General features: G+C 41.0%; 1 protein-coding gene across 1 annotated transcript in view; it reads right to left on the bottom strand.

Annotated features, from left to right (window-relative positions):
• tmtc3 (transmembrane O-mannosyltransferase targeting cadherins 3) overlaps positions 1-25,198 on the bottom strand; it is a 126,487-nt gene that overhangs the window by 55,583 nt on the left and 45,706 nt on the right. Inside the window, exons 4-7 of the mRNA XM_056281440.1 lie at positions 23,984-24,083; positions 21,407-21,522; positions 16,985-17,157; positions 1,086-1,338 (exon numbers count right to left, since the gene is read on the bottom strand). Of these exons, the coding sequence (XP_056137415.1) occupies positions 1,086-1,338; positions 16,985-17,157; positions 21,407-21,522; positions 23,984-24,083 (642 nt within the window). The remainder of the gene's footprint in view (positions 1-1,085; positions 1,339-16,984; positions 17,158-21,406; positions 21,523-23,983; positions 24,084-25,198) is intronic.

Here is a 25,198-nt window from a genome sequence, read left to right on the forward strand (position 1 = left end):
GGAATCAACATTCAGGTTTAATGAGACCAAAGTCAATCTTCTTGGATCTGATGGCATCCAAAATGTATGGCGTCACAAGGGGAAGGGGTATAGTGAGAAGTGCACGGTCCCCACAGCAAAGTACAGCGGTGGTAAAGTTTTTATACGGCGATGTATGAGTGCCGAAGGTGTGGGGGAATTGTACTTCATCAATGGCTTGAATTCGCAGATGTGCTGCAAAATCTTGAAAGAAAATGCTACTACCCTCTCTCCACACTCTGGGTCAGCGGGCACTTTTTCAACATGACAATGACCCTAAAAATTTCTCCAAGGCCACTGCTGCATTCTTAAGGAAGAACAAGGTGCTGCAGCTCACCCGAACTCAACCCTACTGAGTACCTGTGGGGAATTTTGAAGAGACAAGTTGAGCAGCACTCCCCATCAAACATCAAGATACTCAAGGAGATCATCTTCCAGGACTGGAACTGGACAGATATGACAATATGTTGTGAACTTGTACACTTGATGCCAAGAAGGGTCACTGCAGTACTTAAAATTAATGGAGGACATACAAAGTACAAGAGTATTCCATGTTTTTAGAATTTAATCAAGGGTGTACTCATTTTTGCCACCTTTAATGTAAGCAGTTTCCTAATTCACTTATTTCACAATTATTGATGACATATCTTTATGTTATTTAATAAACTTTGTCAACTTCTTCATATTTCCATGAATTGTAATAGTGATCATGTAGAAATATAAATATATCTTTATGTTCAGAGGGGGTGTTCTCATTTTTGCTGTAAATATGCATTTTTAACTATAGTGGGGGACATTAACAAATGTTGGCACATCACTCATCTATTGTGTTAATTTGATTCCCAGTGATTAGATGTTATTACCTTTTGACCTTATCAACCTGAATAAGTGTATGGACTTCACTTGGTCAGCTAACAGTAGTAGCAACGTAGTAGTAAAGTATAGTAGAAGCGATACAGTCTGACCTCAAACTTTTGCTGAACATAGTAAACCTGAGATTAGACCCCTCAATAAAAGTTCCTTTTTAAAGATACACATATGAGCAAATTATGGATTTCCCCTCTCACCATGATAACAGTCTTGGCAGAGATGTTTTTGTAACGAAGGCTGTGGTGAGCCAGTAGACCCAGCAAGGTGTAGAAAGTCAGGGTGGCCAGGTTACGGAGGTCTAGAGGTGATTCTACCAAGGGGATGGTGCCCATTGTCCAGTCACAGCAGAGCTCTGAGGGATTTAGGAGAAGCCATGCATTCACAGGGAGCAGGTAGTTGAATGTCAATTGTCTGGTGGGACTGGAGCTGACTGCTGCCGGGTTATCAAATCTACAAAGCAGACGAGACACAGAGGGAAGAAAAGTTAATCTCATCTATAAAGCATAGGGGTGATGGAGACGATGCAGATAAAAGAAAGCTGACATCTACACAAAAAGGAGGAATGTGACTTGTAGGATTATGAATATTGATGTGGGTGAGTGGCGTTCATGTGAACTGAGAATACTATGCTATAGCTGATTAAATCTATAGAAAAAAAAATGAACAGGAAAACCAAAATGGTGAAAATAGACATTAGACCCCTTTCAGTAAGTCTTTAACGAAGTGGATAAAGATTCCACAAGGAATAAGCGAACCAGAGTCAGTAAGCAGTTTTAAATAAACACATTGTCAGTAAAAGTTCATTGGCACCACTAATGCCCATCCAACAACACCTTTCTTTCAGTACACAGTCAAAACAGGTATGTTCTGGGCCCACTTTAACTGTCCCCAAAAGCAGTATTTTAAGATTTCCTTCAACTAGCTCTTCAGCACAGGAAGTCCAATAGTATTAAATGGAAAGCAATTTTGGTACTGGCTGCAATATTTTTTTTTAAAAGTTCCCCTGGATCACTGCAGAGTAAACATACAGTGGATATAAAAAGTTTACACAACCCTGTTAAAATGGTAGATTTTTGTGATGTGAAAAAATCAATCCAAGATAAATCATGAAAGAACTTATTCCGCATTTAATGTAACATTGAAATGTATACAATTCAAGTGAAAAACTAACAAACCTTAGGGGACAAGAAAATGAAAAACTTAAAATAACCTGGTTGCATAAGTATGCACACCCTTAAACTAATACTTTGCTGATACACCTTTGATTTTATTACAACACTCAGTCTTTTGGGTAAGATCTTTTGGGTAATCCTCAGTGGCTGAACCCAGCTACTGAGGCCAGTGCATTCTTAGTGCCGGTCCCAAGGCCGGATAAATGGGGAGGGTTGCGTCAGGAAGGGCATCTGGTGTAAAATCTTTGCCAAATCAAATATGCGGATCATAAATCAGATTTCCATACCAGATCAGTCGAGGCCCGGGTTACTAACAACCGCCACTGGTACTGTTGGCCAGCAGGATGCTGGTGGAAACTATGCTGCCGTTGGGCGAAGGAGAAAGAGAGGGGGAAGGCATGTCCAGAGGCAGCAGGAGAGGGGGAAAGGTAGGAGTGCGGAGGTGAGAGTCAGATCTTTGAATGTTGGCACTATGACTGGTAAAGGGAGAGAGCTGGCTGATATGATGGAAAGAAGAAAGGTAGGTATACTGTGTGTGCAAGAGACCAGGTGGAATGGGAGTAAGGCCAAGAGCACTGCAGGTGAGTTCAAACTCTCCTACCATGGTGCGAATGGGAGGAGAAATGAGGTAGCGGTAATTCTGAAGTAAGACTATGCCAAGAGTGTGCTAGAGGTGAAGAGAGTGTCAGACATAGTGATGAGTATGAAGCTGGAAATCAAAGGTGTATTGATGAATGTTATCATTGCATATGCCCCGCAAGTTGGGTGTGAGATAAAAGAGAAAGAAGAATTCTAAGGTGAGTTGGTTGAAGTGGTGGAGAGTACCCAAGGGGGAGAGAGTGGTGATTGGAGCGGACTTCAATGGGCATGCCGGTGAAGGGAACAGAGGTAATGAGGAGGTGATGGGTAGGTATGGTGTCAAGGAGAGAAAGGTGGAAGGACAGATGGTGGATTTTGCGAAAAAGATGGAAATGGCTGTGGTGAATACATATTTCAAGAAGAGGGAAGAACATAGGGTGATGTGGAAGAAAGTGCACACAGTTGAACTATATCTTACGCAGAAGGCGCGATCTGGAAGGGATAGGAGACTGCAAGGTGGTGACGGGGAGAATGTAGCTAGGCAGCATCGGATGTTGGTCTGTAGGATGACTTTGGAGATCAAGAAGAGGAAGAGAGTGAAAGCAGAGCCAAGGATCAAATGGTGGAAGTTGAAGAAGGAAGACTGTTGTGTGGAGTTCAGGGAGGAGTTAAGACAGGCACTGGGTGGTAGTGAAGAGTTGCCGGATGGCTGCACAACCACTGCAGAAATAGTGAGGGAGACTACTAGGAAGGTACTTGGTATGTCATTAGGACAGAGGAAGGAAGACAAGGAGACTTGGTGGTGGAATGAGGAAGTACAGTAAAGTATACAGAGGAAGAGGTTGGCAAAGAAGAAGTGAGATAGAGAGATGAAGAAAGTAGACAGGAGTACAAGGAGACGCAGCGTAAAGCGAAGGGAGAGGTGGCAAAGGCAAAGGAAAAGGCATATGGTGAGTTGTATAAGAGGACAGACACTAAGGAAGGAGAAAAGGACTTGTACCAACTGGCTAGACAGAAGGACTGAGCTGGGAAGGATGTGAAGCAGGTAAGGGCGATCAAGGATAGAGATGGAAATGTGCTGACAAGGGAGGAAAGTGTTGAGAAGGTGGAGGAAATACTTTGAGGGGCTGATAAATTAAGAAAATGAGAGAGAGAGAAGGTTGGATGATGTGGGGATAGTGAATCAGGAAGTTCAGCGGATTAGCAAGGAGGAAGTGAGGGTAGCTATGAAGAGGATGAAGAGTGGAAAGGCAGTTGGTCCTGATGACATACCTGTGGAGGCATGGAGATGTTTAGGAGAGATGGCAGTGGAGTTTTTAACTAGACTGTTTAACACAATCCTGGAAAGTGAGAGGATGCCTGAGGAGTGGAGAAGAAGCATACTGGTACCGATTTTCAAGAACAAGGGCGATGTGCAGAACTGTAACAACTACAGAGGTATAAAGTTGATCATCCACAGCATGAAGATTTGGGAAAGAGTAATAGAAGCTAGGTTAAGAGGAGAGGTGATGATCAGCGAGCAGCAGTATGGTTTCATGCCACGAAAGAGCACCACAGATACGATGTTTGCTTTGAAAATGTTGATTGAAAAGTATAGAGAAGGCCAGAAAGAGTTGCATTGTGTCTTTGTAGATTTAGAGAAAGCTTATGACAGAGTGCCGAGAGAGGAGGTGTGGTATTGTATGAGGAAGTCAGGAGTTGCAGAGAAGTATGTAGGAGTGGTGCATGATACGTATGAGGGAAGTGTGACAATGGTGAGGTGTGGGGTTGGAATGACAGATGGGTTCAAGGTGGAGGTGGGATTACATCAAGGATCGGCTCTGAGCCTTTTCTTGTTTGCAATGGTGATGGACAGGTTGACGGACAAGATCAGGCAGGAGTCTCCATGGGCGATGATGTTCGCGGATGACATTGTGATCTGTAGTGAGAGTAGGGTGCAGGTTGAGGAGAGCCTGGAGAGGTGGAGGTATGCACTGGAGAGAAGAGGAACGAAAGTCAGTAGGAGCAAGACAGAATACCTATGCGTGAATGAGAGAGAGGACAGTGGAATGGTCAGGATGCAAGGAGTGGAGGTGACAAAGGCATTTGAGTTTAAATACTTGGGGTCAACTGTCCAAAGTAACGGGGAGTGCAGTAGAGAGGTGAAAAAGAGAGTGCAGGCAGGTTGGAGTGGGTGGAGAAGTGTGTCAGGAGTGATTTGCAACAGAAGGGTATCAGCAAGAGTTAAAGGGAAAGTTTACAAGATGGTTGTGAGACCAGCTATGTTATATGGTTTGGAGACAGTGGCACTGACGAAAAGACAGGAGGCGGAGCTGGAGGTGGCAGAGTTGAAGATGCTAAGATTTTCACTGGGAGTAACGAAGAAGGACAGGATTAGGAACGATTATATTAGAGGGACCGCTCAGGTTGGACGGTTTGGAGACAAAGCAAGAGAGGCCAGATTGAGATGGCTTGGACATGTGTGGAGGAGAGATGCTGAGTATATTGGGAGAAGGATGCTGAATATGGAGCTGCCAGGGAAAAGGAGAAGAGGAAGGCCAAAGAGGAGGTTTATGGATGTGGTGAGGGAAGACATGCAGGTGGCTGGTGTGACAGAGGAAGATGCAGAAGACAGGAAGAAATGGAAACGGATGATCCGATGTGGCGACCCCTAACGGGAGCAGCCGAAAGTAGTAGCAGTAGAGAGAGAGAAGGTTGGATGATGTGGGGGATAGTGAATCAGAAAGTGCGGTGGATTAACAAGGAGGAAGTAAGGTCAGCTATGAAGAGGATCAATCAATCAACCAACCAATCAATCAATTTTATTTAAAGTGCAGAATCACCATGCAGCATGGTCCCAATACACTTTACAATTAAAAAGAATGCATAGGAAAAAACATACAGCAAGCAAATTAAAAAATTAAAATAAAAATAAAACAACCACATTAAAAACATCAAAGAATCATATGTATCACATGTAGATTAATATTCACTGTTTAAAAACTATTGCTCTTTTACATTCAAGGAGCCAGTGTATCAAAACCACGTCTCCCTTGTCTGCAACTGCAAGATTTAAAGCTGCGGAAATGTTCATTCTATAAGTGGCAACTGAGAATTTATTTTGTAGCAGAAAAATTTCTCCCACATCTTTCATTATTTATTGATTTTATGTCTTCGAGGACTTCCAAGCCCCCAAGACCATCTCTACAATGCATGGGACAAGGTCAAGAGAATACCCGAAGTGAAAGAAGATGCATTCTCAATAAAAATGAGTAATATAGCCTTTACAAAGATGTGGAAACTGGAATGAAGAGTGGAAAGGCAGTTGGTCCAGAAGACATACCTATGGAGGCATGCAGATGTTTAGGAGAGATGGCAGTGGAGTTTTTAACTACATTGTTTAACAAAATATTGAAAAGTGAGAGGATGCCTGAGGAGTGGAGAAGAAGCATACTGGTACCAGTTTTCAAGAATAAGGGCGATGTGCAGAACTGTCGCAACTACAGAGGTACAAAGTTGACCAGCCACAGCATGGCGATATGGGAAAGAGCAATAGATGCTAGGTTAAGAGGCGATGTGACGATTAGCGAGCAGCAGTATGGTTTCATGCCAAGAAAGAGCACTACAGATGTGACGTTTGCTTTGAGAAAGTTGATGGAGAAGTATACAGAGAGCCAGAAGGAGTTACATTGTGTCTTTGTTGATTTAGAGAAAGCATATGACGGTGCCGAGAGAGGCGTGTTAATGTATGAGGAAGTCAGGAGCTGCAGAGAAGTATGTAGGAGTGGTGCAGGATATGTGTGAGGGAAGTGTGACAGTGGTGAGGTGTGTGGTTGGAATGACAGATGGGTTCAAGGTGGAGGTGGGATTACATCAAGGATCAGCTCAGAGCCCTTTCTTGTTTCCAATGGTGATGGACAGGTTGACGGCTGAGATCAGGCAGGAGTCTCCGTGGACTATGATGTATGATGAATTGTGATCTGGAGCAGCCAAAAGTAGTAATAGTAGTAGTATTGGGATATGTAGCGAGAGTAGGGTTTAGGTTGAGGAGAGCCTGGAGAGGTGGCGGTATACACTGGATAGAAGAGGAATGAAAGTTAGTAGGACCAAGATAGAATACACATTCATGAATGAGAGGGAGGACACTGGAATGGTGAGGATGCAAGGAGTAGAGGTGATGAAGGCGTATGAGTTTAAATACTTGGGGTCAACTGTCCAAAGTAAGGTGGCGTGAAGAAGAGAGGTAAGAACAGAGTGCAGGCAGGATGAAAAGGGTGGAGAAGAGTATCAGGAGTGATTTGCAACAGAAGGGTACCAGCAAGAGTTAATGGGAAGGTTTACAAGATGGTTGTGAGACCAGCTATGTTATATGGTTTAGAGACAGTGGCACTGATGAAAAGACAGGAGGCAGAGCTGGAGGTGGCAGAGTTGAAGATGCTAAGATTTTCTTTGGGAGTGACAAAGAAGGACAGGATTATGAATGAGTATATTAGAGGGACAACTCAGGTTGGACGGTTTGGAGACAAAACAAGAGAGGCAAGATTGAGATGGTTCGGACATGTGTGGAGGAGAGATGCTGGGTATATTGGGAGAAGGATGTTCAATATGGAGCTGCCAGGGAAGAGGAAAAGAGGTAGGCCAAAGAGGAGGTTTATGGATGTGGTGAGAGAGGACATGCAGGTAGATGGTGTGACAGAAGAACATGCAGAGGACAGAAAGAGATGGAAACGGATGATTCACTGTGGCAACCCCTAACGGGAGCAACCAAAGGTAGTAGTAGCAGTAGTCTTTTGGTAAGAGTATCAGCTTGACACATCTTGACTGGGCAATATTTTCCCACTCTTCCTCGCAACAACATTTCTAGATCCATCAAATTGCAAGGGCATCTCCTTAGCACAGCCCGCTTGAGGTCACACCACAGATTTTTAATTGGATTCAGGGCTGGGCCATTCCAAAATGTTGATCTTCTTTTGGTGAAGCCATTCCTTTGTGGATTTGGATGTATGCTTTGGGTCGTTGTCATGCCGAAAGGTGAAATTCCTCTTCATCTTCAGCTTTCTAGCCAATGCCTGAAGGTTTTGCACCAAAATTGACTGGTATTTGGATCTATTCATGATTCCCTCCATCTTGACTAAAGCACCAGCTCCAGCTGAAGAAAAGCAGCTGCAAAGCATGACCCTGCCACCACCATGGGTATGGTGTTACAATGTTACAATTTCATTTAGCAGACGTTTTTATCCAAAGTGACGTACATCTGAGTTATACAAAAAAGCAAGGATCTAGTTAGGAGGCGACAATGCAAGTAAGTGTCAAAAAACTAGGTTCAAATCCGATAGGACATAGGTGTCGACAAGCAGTGCACAAAGGCAATGCATAGGGGGTGCAAAGAAGTAAAATTTTTTTAAATTAATACCATCAGGTGTGGAGGTGTTCGTGAATGAGCTGGATCTTTAGATTCTTATTAAAGATGGAAGAGGGACTCAGTGGATCGAATTGAGTTTGGTAACTCTTTCCACCACTGGGGAACTACAGAAGAGAAGAGTCTGGCTAGTGACTTAGGGCCCCGTTGTGGTGGAAGTGCCAGGCGCCTTTCATTGGCAAAGCATAGTGAGTGGGACAGAGTGTAGAACTGAATGAGGGGGTTTAAGTAGGCAGGAGCCGTTTCAGTTGCTGTTTTGTAAGTGAGCATAAGGTTTTGAATTTGATGTGGGCAGCAACTGAGAGCCAGTGGAGGGATATGAACAGCGGAGTGACATGTGCTGTTTTGGGTTGACTGAAGACCAGACATGCTACCGCGTTCTGGATCATTTGCAGAGGTTTGAAAGTGCATGCAGGGGGACCTGCAAGCAAGGAGTTACAGCAGTCAATGTGTGATATTACAAGAGCCTGTACCAGGAGTTGTGCTGCAACAGGTAGGGTTTAATTTACCTGATGTTGTACAGGGCAAATCGGCACAATCAAGTAATCGAAGCCACGTGAACCTTCATGTTATTTGGTCATCAATCATGACACCCAGGTTTCAGGCAGACTTTGTGGGCATGAGTTGGGTTGATCCGAGCTGGATATTGATCTGTTGTTGTAAGGATGGACTGGCTGAGATGACAAGGAGCTCAGTCTTAGGTTAAACTGAAGGTGGCGTTCTTTCATCCATGCACAGATATCAGCAAGGCATGACAATATCCGTGCCAAGACTGTGAGGTCATCTGGCGGGAATGATAGGAAGAGCTGGGTATTGTCAGCATAGCAATGGTATGAGAACCCATTGGGAGCAGATGATTGCACCAAGTAAGGTGGTGTATATTGAGAAGAGAAGGGGACCGAGCACTGACCCTTGAGGTACCCCTGTTGATAAGCCGTGTGGTTTGGACATGTCTCCCCTCCAAGATACTCTAAAAGATCTCCCTGAGTGGTAGGACATTAACCAGCAGAGGGCAGATCCTGAGATACCAAGCTCAGTGAGTGTGGAGAGGAGGATTTAGTGGTTAACCATGTCAAAGGCAGCTGACAGATCTAGCAGCAATAAAGCTGAGGAATGACCAGCAGCTCTAGCCGAAAACAGTGATTTTTACCACCGACAGGAGTGCAGTCTCGGTCATCATCATCAGCGGTCACTCAGGGCCGAGTATGACTGTCCTCCTTATCGGTCCTTATGGGTCTTCAGCTGGGCGAAGAGGCTGATCCTGGAGCTGAATATTTCGGTGCAGTGCGGGCAGGGGTGGGTGGTGGTAGTCGTGGGATTGGTTTGGGCCATTTTGGTGGAAACTCCCTCCTTTCTGAGTCTGCGCCTGTCTTCTGCAGCACGGCGGAGATCGTTATTATATAGTGCAGCTCCTTCCCGGACAAGTTTTCTCCATTTTTTGATGTTCACTAGGATGTTATCCTTATACCTTTTCTTTTGACCTCCCGGGGCATGTTGTCTTGTGAGAAGCTGGGAGTATAGAGTTGTTTTGGAAGGCGAGAGTCAGGCATACGGATGACATGGACAGTCCATCTGAACTGGTGTTGGGCAATGGTGGCAGTGAGAGCAGGAATGTTAGCCTCCTCCAGGACGCTGGTGTTGGTGTGTCTATCTTCCCAGGTGACAGTAGAGTGACCCCGCTTAAAGCCAGACTGATTCGGATCATACAGATTGTTCTCATGAAGGAATTCAGAGACTTGGTTAAAGATTGTGCACTCAAGTATTTTTGATAGAAAAGGTAGGAGTGAAACTGGTCTGTAGTTTTCAACCTGGGCTAGGTTGTGTGTAGGTTTTTTGAGCAGCGGGATGACCCGAGCTTGCTAAAATGCAGTGAGGAACACACCCATTGTAAGCGAGGAGTTGATGATGTGTGTGACTGTGGGGTTGAGTGCGGGGGAAATGGTCTGCAGCAGGTTGGATGGTATCGGGTCCAGCAAAAAGATAGTGGGACAAGAGTGCAACAGAAGCTTGGAGACTTCCTTGATCAGGGGGGCGAATGAGGTGAGTGAGGCTCTGTTAGCTGGCAGCGGCAGACAGAGTTGGTCAAGCTCAGAGAACTGGTTACTGATGGCAGAAACCTTATCAGCAAAGTAAGAGGTGAACATGTCAGGCGTGAGCAGAGTGGAGGTTGGAGGACGAGGAAGCGGAATGAGGAGTGAGTTAAAAACAAAAAAACATTTTTCGAGCATCAGTGGCGTCACATATCTTGCTCTGGTAGAAACTGTTCTTAGCTGTTTTTAAGCTGGAGGAGAATGATGCTAGAAGACACTGATAGTCACCGAGGTCCGTAGACACTCTGGTTTTACACCATTTTCTCTCTGCCACTCTGAGCCCCGCCCTTTGCTCTCTGATGACCTCAGTGAGCCATGGACTAGGGGGGGCATTACGAGCAGGTTTGGATGCTAGAGGGCAGAGATTGTTAAGAGAGGAGGCTAGTGCGTCCGGGTGGCATGGCGGTCTATTCCGTCGCCTACCAATACGGGGGTCGCTGGTTCGAATCCCCGTGTTACCTCTGGCTTGGTCAGGTGTCCCTACAGACACAACTAGCCATGTCTGCAGGTGGGAAGCCATATGTGGGTATGTGTCCTGGTCACTGCACTAGCACCTCCTCTGGTCGCTTGGGATGCCTGTTCGGCAGGGAGGGGGAACTGGGGGGAATAGCGTGATCCTTCTACATGCTATGTCCCCCTGGCGAAATGCCTCACTGTCAGGTGAAAAGAAGCAGCCGGCGACTCCACGTGTATCGGAGGAAGCATGTGATAGTCTGCAGCCCTCCCCGACTCAGCAGAGGGGGTGCAGCAGTGACCGGGATGGCTCGGAAGAGTGGGGTAGTTGGCCAAGTACAACTGGGGAGAAAAGGGGGTAAAAAAAAGAGGAGGCTAGTGAGAAACAGTGTGTCTATAGCCTTATTGACAGGGAGTGAAGAGGATTCATTATGAGGAGGCATGCAAGCCTAGAACTCATTGGAAAGCTGGGTCGGTGTAAGGGACCAGTAGTTTCGGCGGAAGGAGACCATTTGTGGAGGAACATGAGGATGTTCCAGTAAGGAGGCTGTGAATTGAATAAAGAAGTGGACTGACAGATGTAGGGGGGGGACAGATTTGCTGTGGATCAGTTCCAAGTCAAAATTAAATCAAGAGTATTGCCCGCTTTGTGTGTAGGTGGGGTGGGGACCTGTCTGAGGTCAAAGGAGGACAGTAGAGACAGGAAGTCAGTTGCTTGGGTTTTGTCAGTAAGTATATTCAAGTCTCCCATGACAATCAGTGGTGTGTCATCATCAGGGATGGCTGAGAGTAACATGTCTACTTTGACTACAAAGTTCCCCAGTTGACACCCTGGTGGGTGGTATATGACAACCACAAATAGCTTAATAGGAGCAGTAACCATGATTGCATGGTATTCAAAGGAGAAGTTGTTGCTTAGCAGAGAAAGCTTAGCAAATTTCCAGTCTTTGGAAATGAGGACACTCGTACTGCCTCCACGCCCAACAGAACGGGGTGTGCGTGAGAAAGCAGAGTCAACAGAGAGTGTGGCCAGTGTGGCAGTGTTTTCTGGTTATATCCAGGTTTCGGTCAGGGCTAGTACCTGAATGTCTGACAGCTGATTGGCAAGTCGATAAGCCAAAAGTAAAGAAGGGGTGAGTGGAGGAGGCTTTTCTGAGTGAATAGAGGTTCTCAGGGTTGTATTGTCTGCGACAGATGTGATTTTTTTGGATAATTGTCAATGATGGATGTCTTTGTACCACATGATGGGTGAGTCGGGCAAAGAGAGAAAATGGTAGAAAAGGGAATTAACAGTCATTGTCCTTGCTCAGTGGACTCGCACAGATAAACTTGCAGGTCTTTACCTAATTCGTTCTTAACACAATGAGGGCTGGTGATGTGCCGTGTTGTCTTTGCGCCAAACATATCTTTTGGAATTATGCCCAAAAAGTTCAACCTTGGTCTCGTCAGATGATAACACATTTTTCCACATGGTTTTGGGATACCAGGTTTATCTTTTTACAAAATCTAGCCAGGCTTTACTGTTTTGATTTTTTTTGTGTGTGTGTGTGTGTGTGTGTGTGTGTGTGTGTGTGTGTGTGTGTGTGTGTGTGTGTGTGTGCGTGTGTGTGATGAGGCTTACTCCCCTTCCCCATAGCCCAGACATATGAAGAATATGTAAGATTGTTGTCACATGTAGTGAGCAACCAGTACTTGCCAGAAATTCCTACAGCTCCTTTAATGTTGCTGTAGACCTCTTGGCAGCCTCCCTGACCAGTTTTTTCCTTGTCTCTGGATCAATTTTGGAGGGATGTCCTGTTCTTGGAAATGTCACTGTTGTGCTATATTTTATCCATTTGTTGAAGATTGTCTTCAGTGTGTTCCATCATATATCTAATGCTGTGGAAATTCTTTTGTACCCCTCTCCTGATTGATACCTTTCAACAGTGAGATCCCATTTATGCTTTGTAAGCTCATTGTGGACCATGGCTTTTGCAGTTGGATGCCACCAAGATGTCAGGAATATCATACAGGAACAGCTAAAGTTGGGGTTAATCATAGTCACTTTAATTGATGGCAGGTGTATACTAACTACGAGTTTGAATGTGATTGGTTAATTCTGAACACAGCCATATCCCCAATTATAAAAAATGTGCACACTTATGCAACCAGGTTATTTTCAGTGTTGTCTTTATGTATGCTCAATAATCCAGGTTGCTTTGATATAAATTTTGTATTTTTCCCCCTAAAATGTTTCTGACTGTTTTTCATTTTATTTTTCTAGGTTGCAATTTCACATTAAGGGTGGAAAAAGTTCTGACATTATCTATCTTTGTTTCATTTTTTTGCATCGCAAAAACCTGCCATTTTGACAGGGGTGTGTATACTTTTTATATCCACTGTACATAATATGTCAGGAGACCATATCTGTGGTCATCATCAATAACCAATCACAACTCAGAGATGTGATCTCAATATTTAGCATTGTTATGTCTAGAGACAGTTGTTTTTTGATTGTACAAATTCTACGATACAATCTTGGGACAGCTTTTGGATTACTGCAAGAGGATTATTGCATCTAGGCTTAATCTTTTGGAATTTTATCTTTTAGATCAAATGCCATCAGGTTATGTCTGTGTGGATTCCTGTAGGGAGTCTTCAGATTGAGTGAAGACTCAACACTATTTCAAAAGGGACTTTGAACATCTGGTACATCTCTGTTCTTTTCCTACTGTTTAGAAGTTGCACCCACAACATTCCTAAATCATCTTAAAATGTCCAGTATTAAAATGTTGCTTTTAAATGTGTCCCATTATGAAACCAGAGCTTTGTTTAAAACTGCCTGACCTTCATGCTGCTTCGAGACTACACTTTCAAATATATATGAAAGGTTAAAACCTCATGTGCTCTTCTGTCTTTTCAACAGAATATATTTGAATAAAGAGGAACATTTGTTAAATATGTTATTGGGGCTGAGGCTTTGATGCTGGCAAATCATACTGTTATTGCCTCTAACACTGATACACCCTCAGCATAATTCACCACCAATACCATAAGCACAGAGACTCCTTAACCTACCTCTTTGTCTTATGTACTCAATTTCGTGACTTCATTTTTTTTTTTGCTTGCGAGTTTTTATTCTGACGTTTCTTTTTTGTTTTAATTTCAGCATGCAGCACTTTGGTCAAAGTTAGTATTTAGTTTTAAATGGTTATTCGTATTTAGTTTTAAATGGTTATCCATCAGTTTTCAACATTGTTTTCCGTTAATCTTTTTATTTCAGGTTCTCTTATTTAGTTTAGTTTTTTTTTTCTAGATTAGATTATCCAAAGGAGTTGAATCAAGTGCAACTGGACTTGGTATATATCCGTGAAGACGTTTCGCCTCTCATCCAAGAGGCTTCCTCAGTTCGTGCCTTTCTGACTAGACCAAGCTAGTCTGACTGGCTGGTGAGGAGACTCAGAATTTATCCTTTAGGAGTCTTTGTCAGAACTATTGCGTGGCTCTTTGTGATCCGATGTATACCAACAGCTGTCACTAACAGAGCCATAGATATGCGTGGCTCTTTGGTGTATTGATGTTTGGCCGCGCCCGTCGTTATCGGAGCTATTGATATGCATGAGATTAGATTAGACTGTTTTATTAGCCACACAACCAAAGCCAGTGGAATTTGTTTTCGGTACACATTAAACTCTGCAGCACAATACATACATGCTGCTTAAGAAAACCACTCATTTTCATTTCTAACAAATACAAAACAATAATAACAGTGGGAACAACACAACCCCAGCTATACAAGTGACTGACTGACTGTTGACACACATACATGCACACACACACACACACACACACACACACACACACACACACACACACACACAGAGTACGAGCATTGACAGTACTATTGACAATTGTTAAGGCTGGCTCAGTCTGTCTGTCTGTCTGTCTGTCATTGGTGATAAGTGTGCTGGCACACCGAAATCAAACTTATCAGCTGCAGCTGTGTTTATCCTGCTATACTAATATCACAGAGTAACAAAAACAGCTTGTCGTGCTTTTAACCTTTAGGTTTCTTTAGCCTGTAGATTTAAGCAAACTCACTAAACTGGTCTAAGATTTCTTTACTCTAAATTAATCTTAAAAAAAAAATCACCTTGGCTGAGGCCATGTGAGTTACCACAAGTTGTGCTCCTACTTTCATACAGACATTAAGTGGGCAACAATAAGCTATGGAGGCCCTTTGAACTTGATCCCACATTGGACTACAGTGAGGAATTTGCAATTTTTCTGTCTTTTTACATGGAAATTGAACAAGTATACACATCAACATATTTTGAAAAATATTTTTGATTTTTAACTTCAACACGGATTTCTGCGGATGAGGAAGCCTCGTGAGAGGCGAAAAACGTCTTTACGGATATATACCAAGTCCAGTTGCACTTGATTCAACTCCTTTGGATAACCATGACCTGGATGAATGAGAACATTCACAGACATACTGCTGGGTAATGGAAAACAAGTTGCTACTATTGTAATGCTCGGGATTTTTGGCCACAGACACATTTATATTTCTTTGTTTTACTGCAAATGCAAAGGCCTTCAATCAGTGGCCAACAGGCTGAAACATCATTGTGTCACCTCATTTAGTGACTGAAACTGAAAGTAACTTATCAAAAATTATTCAAGTGAGAAGATTGTTACTTTAAGGATAACTTTTCTTACCACATATAACAATATTCTAAAAAAACATAGCATTCATGTTTTTGTTTTCATGTTATTGAGATTGGCAGCTAAAATACAATGACAGAGATGGAGAAGTAGGCAGATTTATATTAGGGGGCCTTGTTCCAAGAAGAGATATCCCATTAATTTTTACTACTGACAATGTAACTACTGTAGTAACTACTAACGGTACTACTGTCAAGCATTTCTAACACTTGGGTGGTTGTGAAACTCTCCCAGGTGAATCATCAGTACAATCAATTAGCAAATGCATTGGAAAAAAATATGGTTCCTTGACATTTGTCAAAGGTACAAGTCTGAGTATATAATAACTTCAGGTAGTAAGTCAACTACAAGTCCCAATGTGCATTGCGTTTAAGGCTCAACCAATCGCAGAGCTTAAAATTCTGTCGCTGTGCTGGTGAAGCTTTGTAGCTACCTAATTCTTCGGATAATATAATTCAGCAGTAATTTTGATCAATTCAGCAACAAGAACTATGGTGTAATGTCTTGTTCCTGACTGCCGCCACCAGTCTGAAGTGCATCAATGCATATTCTACTGCTATCTTCCACTCATTCAGTGAAGGAGCAGTGGATTCTCCACAGCAATGGCCATTGAAACTCATGGCTATGGTAGTTTTGGACATACCAAACGGACTAAAAATTGTGATTTGGCAGAAACAAAGTTGAAACCTTTATATAACCAATAGCCACGTCGTAAATAGTATTACTTACGACTTGTGTCGGGAGACTCGTGTGTTTGGTGTTATTGTGGTAATCGTTAAATATATAATTTCCAATGGGCGGATTGAATGGGACAAACTGCCAAAAACTAGCGGCTCCGCCCACTTCTCCACTCCATTACATCAATCACCTCAGCTTTTACTTCTCTCCAAAATATCTGGATCTTCAGGCACCTCCAAAACATTTGCACATATAAACCAATCTCTGCATTGCACTTTGGGATATGTGTGGAGTTTAAACCCAGCTTTCTCCTTAACAATGTTATATAATGCATCCAATGTAATATTTTAAGTTGGGTTTCTCTGTCTGTATTGCAACCAAAAGTATCTTAAATGTAAACGTTTTTCATAAACAACTTGACTTGAATCATCGGGTGGTATTTAGCATAACTTGCTGCAAATAGGAGCATTAGCAATGTGACCGTAAAATGCAACTCAAAGTCATAAGGGATGTTTTGAACTAGAAAATAATGGTAAGCCTATGAATCATACCAAACTAAAAAAAAAATGCAACAGGAAATAGGAGGGCATGAGAAGATTTTCAGGTTAAATCAGGAAAATAATGACATTACATAAAACAATTACATAATTTGGATTTAATACAGAGCCAGACTAGTATAATGTCTTTATACAATCCTGTGCTCCATTGGAATTCAAATAAGGACTTTGTTCAACAACTTACTGAAAGTTAAGACAATCACGTGCCTTCTAAATGTGACAGTCTACAAAATATTCACAAGCTCCAAATGTTCTTCTTCAATATAATGTTTGGTTGTGGGTTAGAAATAGTGTGCGAGACTTTCAAAACTTGTAGCAGTCCTTGAAGCAGCACTTGTATCAACCAATATACTTGAAACATAATTCATTATAATCCAATCATTGTACTGTAACTGTAAGGATGAGTGCACACGTGAGCTCAAGTTGTATTTTTGATGCTGTAGATGTAATAATATTACCCACCTGGTGAAGACTGGAAGCTGGGACTGGATGACTTGGACCCTGACAATGACCAGTAGCAGGGTGCTGATGATGAGAACAATGAGCTTGAGTAGCGTTTGCAGGACAGCGTAGGGGAAACCGTCTTTACCTCGAAGTATTTGGAGAAGTGTGTCCAACAACATAGGCAGGGTGAACTGCGGAGAACAGTAAGATGATAAAAAAATGAGGGACTGACTGATGTGAATAGGATAAACAAGATCCACTGTTCAGTATGACGTATACTGTGACTGGGTCTCTGTAGTCACATCACAACTAACTCATGTTCTCCTCAATTAATTAACAGTAATATGACCTTGTATGATGTGACATAACCACTGGATATGTGGTGTCATATGTGTGCATGTTTGAACAACAACATTTAAATGTATAGCTGTTTTTCTTCACTTTTCAAAACTTTGCAGCAGGGATCTGAACTGATTCTAGCACCAAAAGGAAAACTGGAAACAACAATATTTTACAAGAAACAGAAACAGAAATGAAAACATATTGACCTTTAATTGTCCTGGGGTAGAAACATTAATGTGAAATCTCTAACATCTGTAAATAACATTATTTTTTCATTCCATGTAATATCTAACAAGAAATCGAATTTGTCTTCATTTACAATACAAATTTTAAAACTAGTGTTATTTCTGTATTACCGCCAAACTCGCAAATGTTTCTGGATCTGTATTACGTCTCAGCATGCCCTCATTCAGTAATGTACACAATATTAATGCATGCTCTCATTGCCATCTCTTAATTAAACACTTGCTTCAAGCTTTTTTCACCTACAATGTCCCCCATCAATACTTCAATAAGTCTACATAATCCCTATTAGAATCATACAGAAAGGAAGAACTGCCACCATCTCTCAGAGGGGCACTAATCACTTTGCTGCTAAAACCTATCTCACTGCTCAACATGGATAGCAGATAGCAAAATCTTGTGCAAGACTTTGGCAAGACGCCTTGAAGAGTTACTCCTGGATATGGTCAGAGATGACCAAAATGGCTTCATGCAGGGCAGGCAGGCTTTTCATAATGTTAGAAGGTTAATAAATACCCATTGTGAAAAAAGAGGGTCACCGAACACAGCACTGCTGCCCTTGGATACAGAGAAGGCTTTTGACCGAATTGAGTGGAACTATCTGAAGTGTTGGAGAGGTTTGGAATCTGTGGCTTCCTCAAATGGATTAGGACAATATATAAGAACACAACAGTGACAAATAATATTACTTCTACACCCTTTTTATTGTTCAAATCTGCACGTCAAGGTGGCTCCCCTTCCCATTGTGATTTGTGTTAGCAATGGAGACATTTGCTATGGCTAATAGAGAGTCTCTATATCAGGGATCTCAGTGGGTGACTCAGAACATTGAATATTGCTTTAAGTGGACGTAGTCATCCTTTTTTATCAAACCTTGAGTATTCAGTGCCATTTCTGCTAGACTTAAGAGTTTTGGGGAATTTTCAGGCTACAAAATAACTCATCAATACTATATCTAAATGAACAAGAGGCAGCAACCTAGAATATAAACTCAATTTTCAGCTCCCAACAAAGGATTCACCTATTTGGGAATTAAAATTACACCTTGAAATTAATGATCTGGTTCTGGCCAACTATAACCCTATTGTGGAATCTAATTGAATCCCTTAACAGATGGACATTAATGCCAATCTCTTTAATCGGTTGCGTTAATGTCTTAAAAATGAATGCATTACCCAAATTGCTCTATTTATTTGAATCAATCCCCTTACCCCAACCCGTGTCATTTTTTTTAAAGAGTTAATAAGTATTTACCAATTTCATTTGGAACAATAGAGGTCTAGGCTCCGTTTTATCCTACTTTACCTGCCTTACAACAGAGGGGGTCTAAAACTCCCCAACCTATGGTGGTATTATTGGGCAGCACAACTAGCAGCCATGTTTTACGTCTCCTCAGAAGAATCTCCACCTCGGGTCAAGACTGAGATATGCTCAGCTCAAGGGTTACTGCTTAGCAGCTACCTTTCCTCTTCGGAGCCAAAGAAGCTGGGGAGAACGTTAAAACATTTTTTTTTTAAAAACCTTTCAAAAAAAATTACTATGTGCATCTGGCATGAGGCCCAAAAATATATAGGAGAAACCCCTCCACGTCATGTTTCACACTCATATGGGCAATAGCAAATTTATATCTGGAAGAGAAGATGCAGGTTTTAAGACATGGGCAAACAAGGGATTAAGCAGGATAATGGATCCATACAACGACAGAAGGCTAATGTGATTTACTGAACTACAAAAAAGTATGATATTCCTTCAAGGCACTTTCAAGTTTTTACAAATAAGACATTTTATCTTTGTATCTCAAAGCCACTCATTTATTCAGCCACCTCTCTCAATGCTGGAAGATATTAGTGAAATATGCTGTTGGTAGGGGATAGGTATCGCTGCTCTATAAAATGTTTGTAGATAAGTAACCAGAGTCTTCAGAAGATAAACTTCAAAGCTGGAGACTACATTTACAGGAGGACATCTCAGAAGAGGAATGGCCTGAGGTATACTTGAAGGCTCAAAGACAAACAATTAACACACGTCTTAAGTTGCTACAATACAACTGGCTTTTAAGAACATATATAACACTATCAAAACTACATCACTTCAATACCAATAGACCAGACACATGCTTCAAATGTAACAAGGCTAAAGGAACACTCTTTCACCACTTATGGGAATGTGGTCAAAGGTTTTTGGAAGGAGGTTCTCAACATGGTTAGGCAGCTAACAAAACTGAAAATCTGTTGTTTGCCAAAATTGTGCATCCTGGGTATTTGTACAAGTTATTACTAAGAAGGGTGATTACGCACTAACAGACTTGGGTCTCTCACAAGCTAAGAGAGCAATGGCTAAAGGATGGAAAAATGTCAACAAACCAACTATGATTCAATATATTAAGGATCTATTGTCATGTGTTGCTATGGAAAAACTAATATATTACTAAAGGAATGCTGGGAGTTTTTGAAAATATCTGTGGGAGCTTCATGGAGTTTTAGAAACAAGATGTTGGTAACGATCAATAAAGCTCAAGACGGGTGGGGCCAGGGCAACTGGAATAAGATTATAAAGTGTAGTAACTCTTGTAATTATTGTAACACCTGTTTTAATTAATACATTTTTATTTACTTGCATATTAATTTTATAGTATACTGTATTTGCTGCCTAGACTTACCATTTTATTGTAATATTTTTATAATTGAAAAACCATTGTAATGTTCGTTAAAATTGAAAAACACCAATAAAAATAACACTCAAAAGTCTACATAATCCACACTGAATGAAAAAAATTGAGCTCACTACTAAAATTTTCAAAGAGCAAGGCTACAGTTACATTAAAATATAGACAAAACACACAAAACCATTAGTGCTCTTTATCCACCTAACCAACACAACAAATGTACCTGTAAGAGATTATATTTATGTGTTCACTATACTGTATTTAGTTTTATATATTTTTACCAGTTCTTTTCCACAAGACAAATTACAAGTCACTGCAGTGGCCCAGCATGCATATTGCATGACACAACATTATATATCATCAATCATATGATTCACATTAACCACATCACACAAAAATAATGTTTTAAGCATACAGCATACATTAGCGGCCAATTAAATTTCTGTTAATATTTTGTAATTAAATTTTTTTCCCCCTGATTTCATTTTTTTCCCATTCTAAATTTATGTAAAAAGGTATGGTATTAACCGGTATTTTATTTTGTTCAAATCAGTTCAGGAATGTTATGTTGGGGCCAGAATGTAAGAATACAAATGTTAAATTAACGGTTCTGTTTGGAACGAACTGATTAAAAAAAAAAACAATTCAGTTTCTGAGCCCTGCTTTACAGATGTGCATTGGGATCATACAAAGTGAAGTTTCTATAGGTCCGTCACAATGAAGGTTCTGTTTTTAAGCACAACTTTTGATGGTGATTTTCTCTTGCAAGTACTGTTCTTATATCTTCAGCCTTTGAAGAATTTAGTCAGAAAGAGTACCTGATGCTCCTAACATGCACATGGCAGTGCTATAAAGCACAAACAAAGTAAATTAATATAGCTCAGGGCAGTATTTCTTTGTATAAGTCAAGAGATTCACACGAAGGATGCACAGAAAAGAAGTGGTAAAATGTATTCATGTTTGCTTCTGTAGGCTGGAAGCCAACTGGGGAATGTAAATGAGGAAAACAGCTGTTTACAATCACTCATTTTCAAATACCAACTGCACACTGGGAGCTGGTTATGCAAAAGAAGAGGAGGATGAGAGAGAGAGAAAAAAACTTTTTTAGCTAAGGTCTATTGTTTGTTGTTGCTGTCATGACCAAAGGATGAGTGATGCTTGTAAAGAGTAACCAAGGCCAGGAGCCTTACCCCTTGTGCAACAAACACTTCATGGACACAGCAGATGCCGACAACAGTGATTCCCTGCTCCTTGCATAATGTTGCTGCAGCCACCAGAACCACAGTTATAGCAATGGGGGTCCAAACTGAAAAGAAAAAAAGAAAAGAAGAACAATTAGAATAGCAGAAATCCCAAATATTTCATGACATCTGTCAAACACAAAGATGTGTAAATCTATCTGATATATAATTCTAAGCTAAGTGACATACAAAACCCTAGAAAAATAGTTTCTTTTCTAAACTGTCAATCAGGCATGACTTTGGGGGTGGACGACTGAGTTAAAAAAAAAAAGACACAAAAAAACAGCATTGAAAATGCTCAAATAGGTTTGAGGTGTTCTGTTTGGGAGATCCCTTACTGATAAACAAGGCTAAGCCACATCAAAATAGGTTGGGGTGGCTTTGGAATAAAAGCTGAAGAAACAGGTCCATATAATAAAGTCACCTGTGTGAATCCAAGTACCATCTGGTAGAATGACTGAATGATGTCTCCACATCTTCAAAAACTATGAGCAGCTCCATACCTGAACTATGAACCGACGGGGATCAATAAAGTAATAAAATAAAATAAAATACAATAAATAAATAGTGCAAAGCAGCTCTCAGGTATGCATTATTAATAAATTAACAATAAATAAGTATTAATAAATAACAAATATTATTAATTAATCAATTAATAAGTACATTAAATAAATAGATAGATAGCTTACTTAATTAAATAAAACCTACTTGACTTGATTATTCATCTTAACTAATGTTTAAATAAATAAATAAATAAATAAATAAATAAAATTAAATCTACTTGACTTGATTATTCAACTTAACTAATGTGAAGCAGGGCACTGTTTAAAAACAGCAAAGATATCCTCATTCAAAAAATAATTCTTAAGAAAAGATTGTCTCTTGCCTGCCACAAAAAAAAGAGCTGAGTTGGAGGTTGTGGTACCACGGGTTTTAGGGAAGGGGAGAGCCTCGGGATGTCTCCAAGACACATCAACTAAACCCCATTTTCCCAGCCAGACTGGGGATTTAAACCTGTGGCGCTTTGGTCACAACCCAGCTTCTCTATCTTGTATGCCAAAACTGCCCATGGATTATTAGTTCCTGGTTATCTTTGTCAATATTACATAGTAAATCTGGCTGCCTCAATGAGCTGGTAAAACTGTTTAGAATGTAGTCCAATCCTTTCATAGGAAGGTAGGTCTGTTAATCATTGGTTAAGTACATTTCTTCTGCCACTACCTTAGCACCTATTTTTTGTATGTCTGCCTCACTCCTCTAGCATGAACACTTAAGGAAGACTCCCAAGGCATTATGACACTTGCCGGCGCACACGTTATTATGGAATGCTTGTAATACTTGCCATCTCGGAAGGTAGGTTTGGTTCACTGTTATGCTCACTGTAATTTGGTTTACAATTCAAAATTCACTCAGTTTGCTGATGGCACTTAATCTTTATAGTTGTAATTATCCGACTTAAAATACATATTAAAACTATACATAAAAATATCATTAGGTTGGAAGTTCAATTTTGCAGTGATGGTAACAGTTTTAATCTGTTGTTACACTGAATAACTATATAGGGATATTACAATTTGTAAAAATGGAGAATTTGCAGATATGGAAAACTATATTTGGATTTTGGAATTTAGTGTACCTACTGCACAGTATTGGAATGCATTATAATTACATTTAATTCTGTTGAAATGCATTTGCATCAAATAAACCCTTTGTTAACATCTCAGAATATTCCTCAACAGTTTTCTGAGATGTTATCAAAGTAGGGTTTATCTGATGCCGTTGCATTTGAACAGGTATTTCACTCAGACTAATATGTATGTTTAGCCTGCTGTATGTTTAGAAAAAAATTCACCTGCAAAATTTTAAATTTTTCCAGTCTCTAAAAATGTCATTAAATTTAATGAGCAAGAGTACAACTTAATTCACTATTTCAGTTTAAATGTATTACTGTTATCTTTTTTATATGTTCAATTTCAATACATTATGCCCATATTGATATGTCACAGGAATTGTGTGATTAACTATTCACCCTCTTTCCATGTCGTTTCCTAATTTGTCAACATAGGTGTCTGCCCACATACAACTTGGAATGAGTTCCTGTAACCACACAGCCATGACAGTTAACCAGTCTAAGAGAGCTACCATTTTTCCTGAATAAACTCTCTGAACAGATCACTGGCTATAAATACTGTGAAAACAGCACATGAAAGTAAGAGTTCTGAGAGTCAATGAGAGCATAAACATTCAGAAGTTAAACCTGTATCGTTTTCTGCTTTCACTTGCCATTTTAGGTACCTTTGGTAAACACAGAATCAATGAGGCGGTCAAAAAACTAAAGACCATTCAGGTTGATATTGACTCATTCGTTTTCAGTTGACCAACTGAGCATTTAGGGTCTCACTTCATGACACATTTTGAAATTGTGATATTGGTCCATAGACACAGAAAATAACCATATCCAAATGGTAAATCTCCCCTGCAGGTGGGATGTGACCAGCTGAGAGCAATGAGACACCATAGGCTTACCAATGGAATGGTCTGCACCTGTAGATCTAGTGTAGGCCAGAAACGCAGCCAGAAGGAAGATTGAGGAGAGCAGCTCAGCTCTGCCAACCACACCGGTAACCTGAAGACAAAAAGTAGTAATAATACCAGTGGTAGTAGCACTAGTAGTAGCAATGATAGTGATGATAAAAGTAGTAGTAGTAATAATGATAGAGATGGAGATTGTAGAATTATTAGTGGCTGTGATAATAGTAATTTAATCACAAACAAGAAATTGTTCACTGAAACGTCACAAGTCATGAACTGAATAAAATAAAATTGAGCGATGAAGCCTTGCTCACATCATGCAGAATGTATGTGTAACATTAAATCTAAGCACAGCATTTTGCAGTCTTGCAAAGAGACAGTGAGCACAATTTTCCCTCATCACAAGTGATCGAGAAGGATAGTGTTCTTGGTCTCTTGAAGTAAGACCACAAACATAAGTGGAATCTGCAGGAATCAAAGTCCCCACCATGTTCAGGTGTGAGTTAAATTAAGTATTTCAATGCAACACAAATGTGTGTATGTGTGTGTGTGTGTGTGTGTACGCACGCACGTACACACACACACACACACACAAAATATGAACAAAAGTATTGGGACACCTGGCCATTACACCTACAGGAGCTTTAATGATATCCCATTCTAAATCCATAGGAATTAATATGGAGTTGGTCCCCCCTTTGCTGCTATAACAGCTTCCACTCTTCTGGGAAAGCTTTCCACAAGATTTTGGAGTGTGTCTGTAAGAATTTTTGCCCATTCATTCAGATGAGCATTTGTGAGGTCAGGCACTGATGTTAGATGAGAAGACCTGAATCACAATCTCCGTTCTAGTTCATCCCAAAGGGGTTCCATGGGGTTGAAGTCAGGGCTCTGTGCGGGCCAGTCAAGTGCTTCCACACCAAACTCACCCAACCATGTCTTAATGGACCTTGCCTTGTGCACTTGGGCACATTCATGCTGGAACAGAAAAGGGCCCTACCCAAACTGTTCCCACAAAGTTGAAAGCATAGAATTGTCCAAAATGTCTTGGTATGCTGAAACATTAAGATTTCCCTTCACTGGAACTAAGAGGCCTAGCCCAACCCCTGAAAAACAACCCCATACCATTAGTCCTCCTCCACCAAACTTTTCAGTTGGCACAATGCAGTCAGGCAGGTAACGTTCTACTGGCATCCGCCAAACCCAGAC

Source organism: Lampris incognitus, chromosome 6 (genome assembly GCF_029633865.1).
Source record: "Lampris incognitus isolate fLamInc1 chromosome 6, fLamInc1.hap2, whole genome shotgun sequence".
NCBI classification, from domain to species: Eukaryota; Metazoa; Chordata; class Actinopteri; order Lampriformes; family Lampridae; genus Lampris; species Lampris incognitus.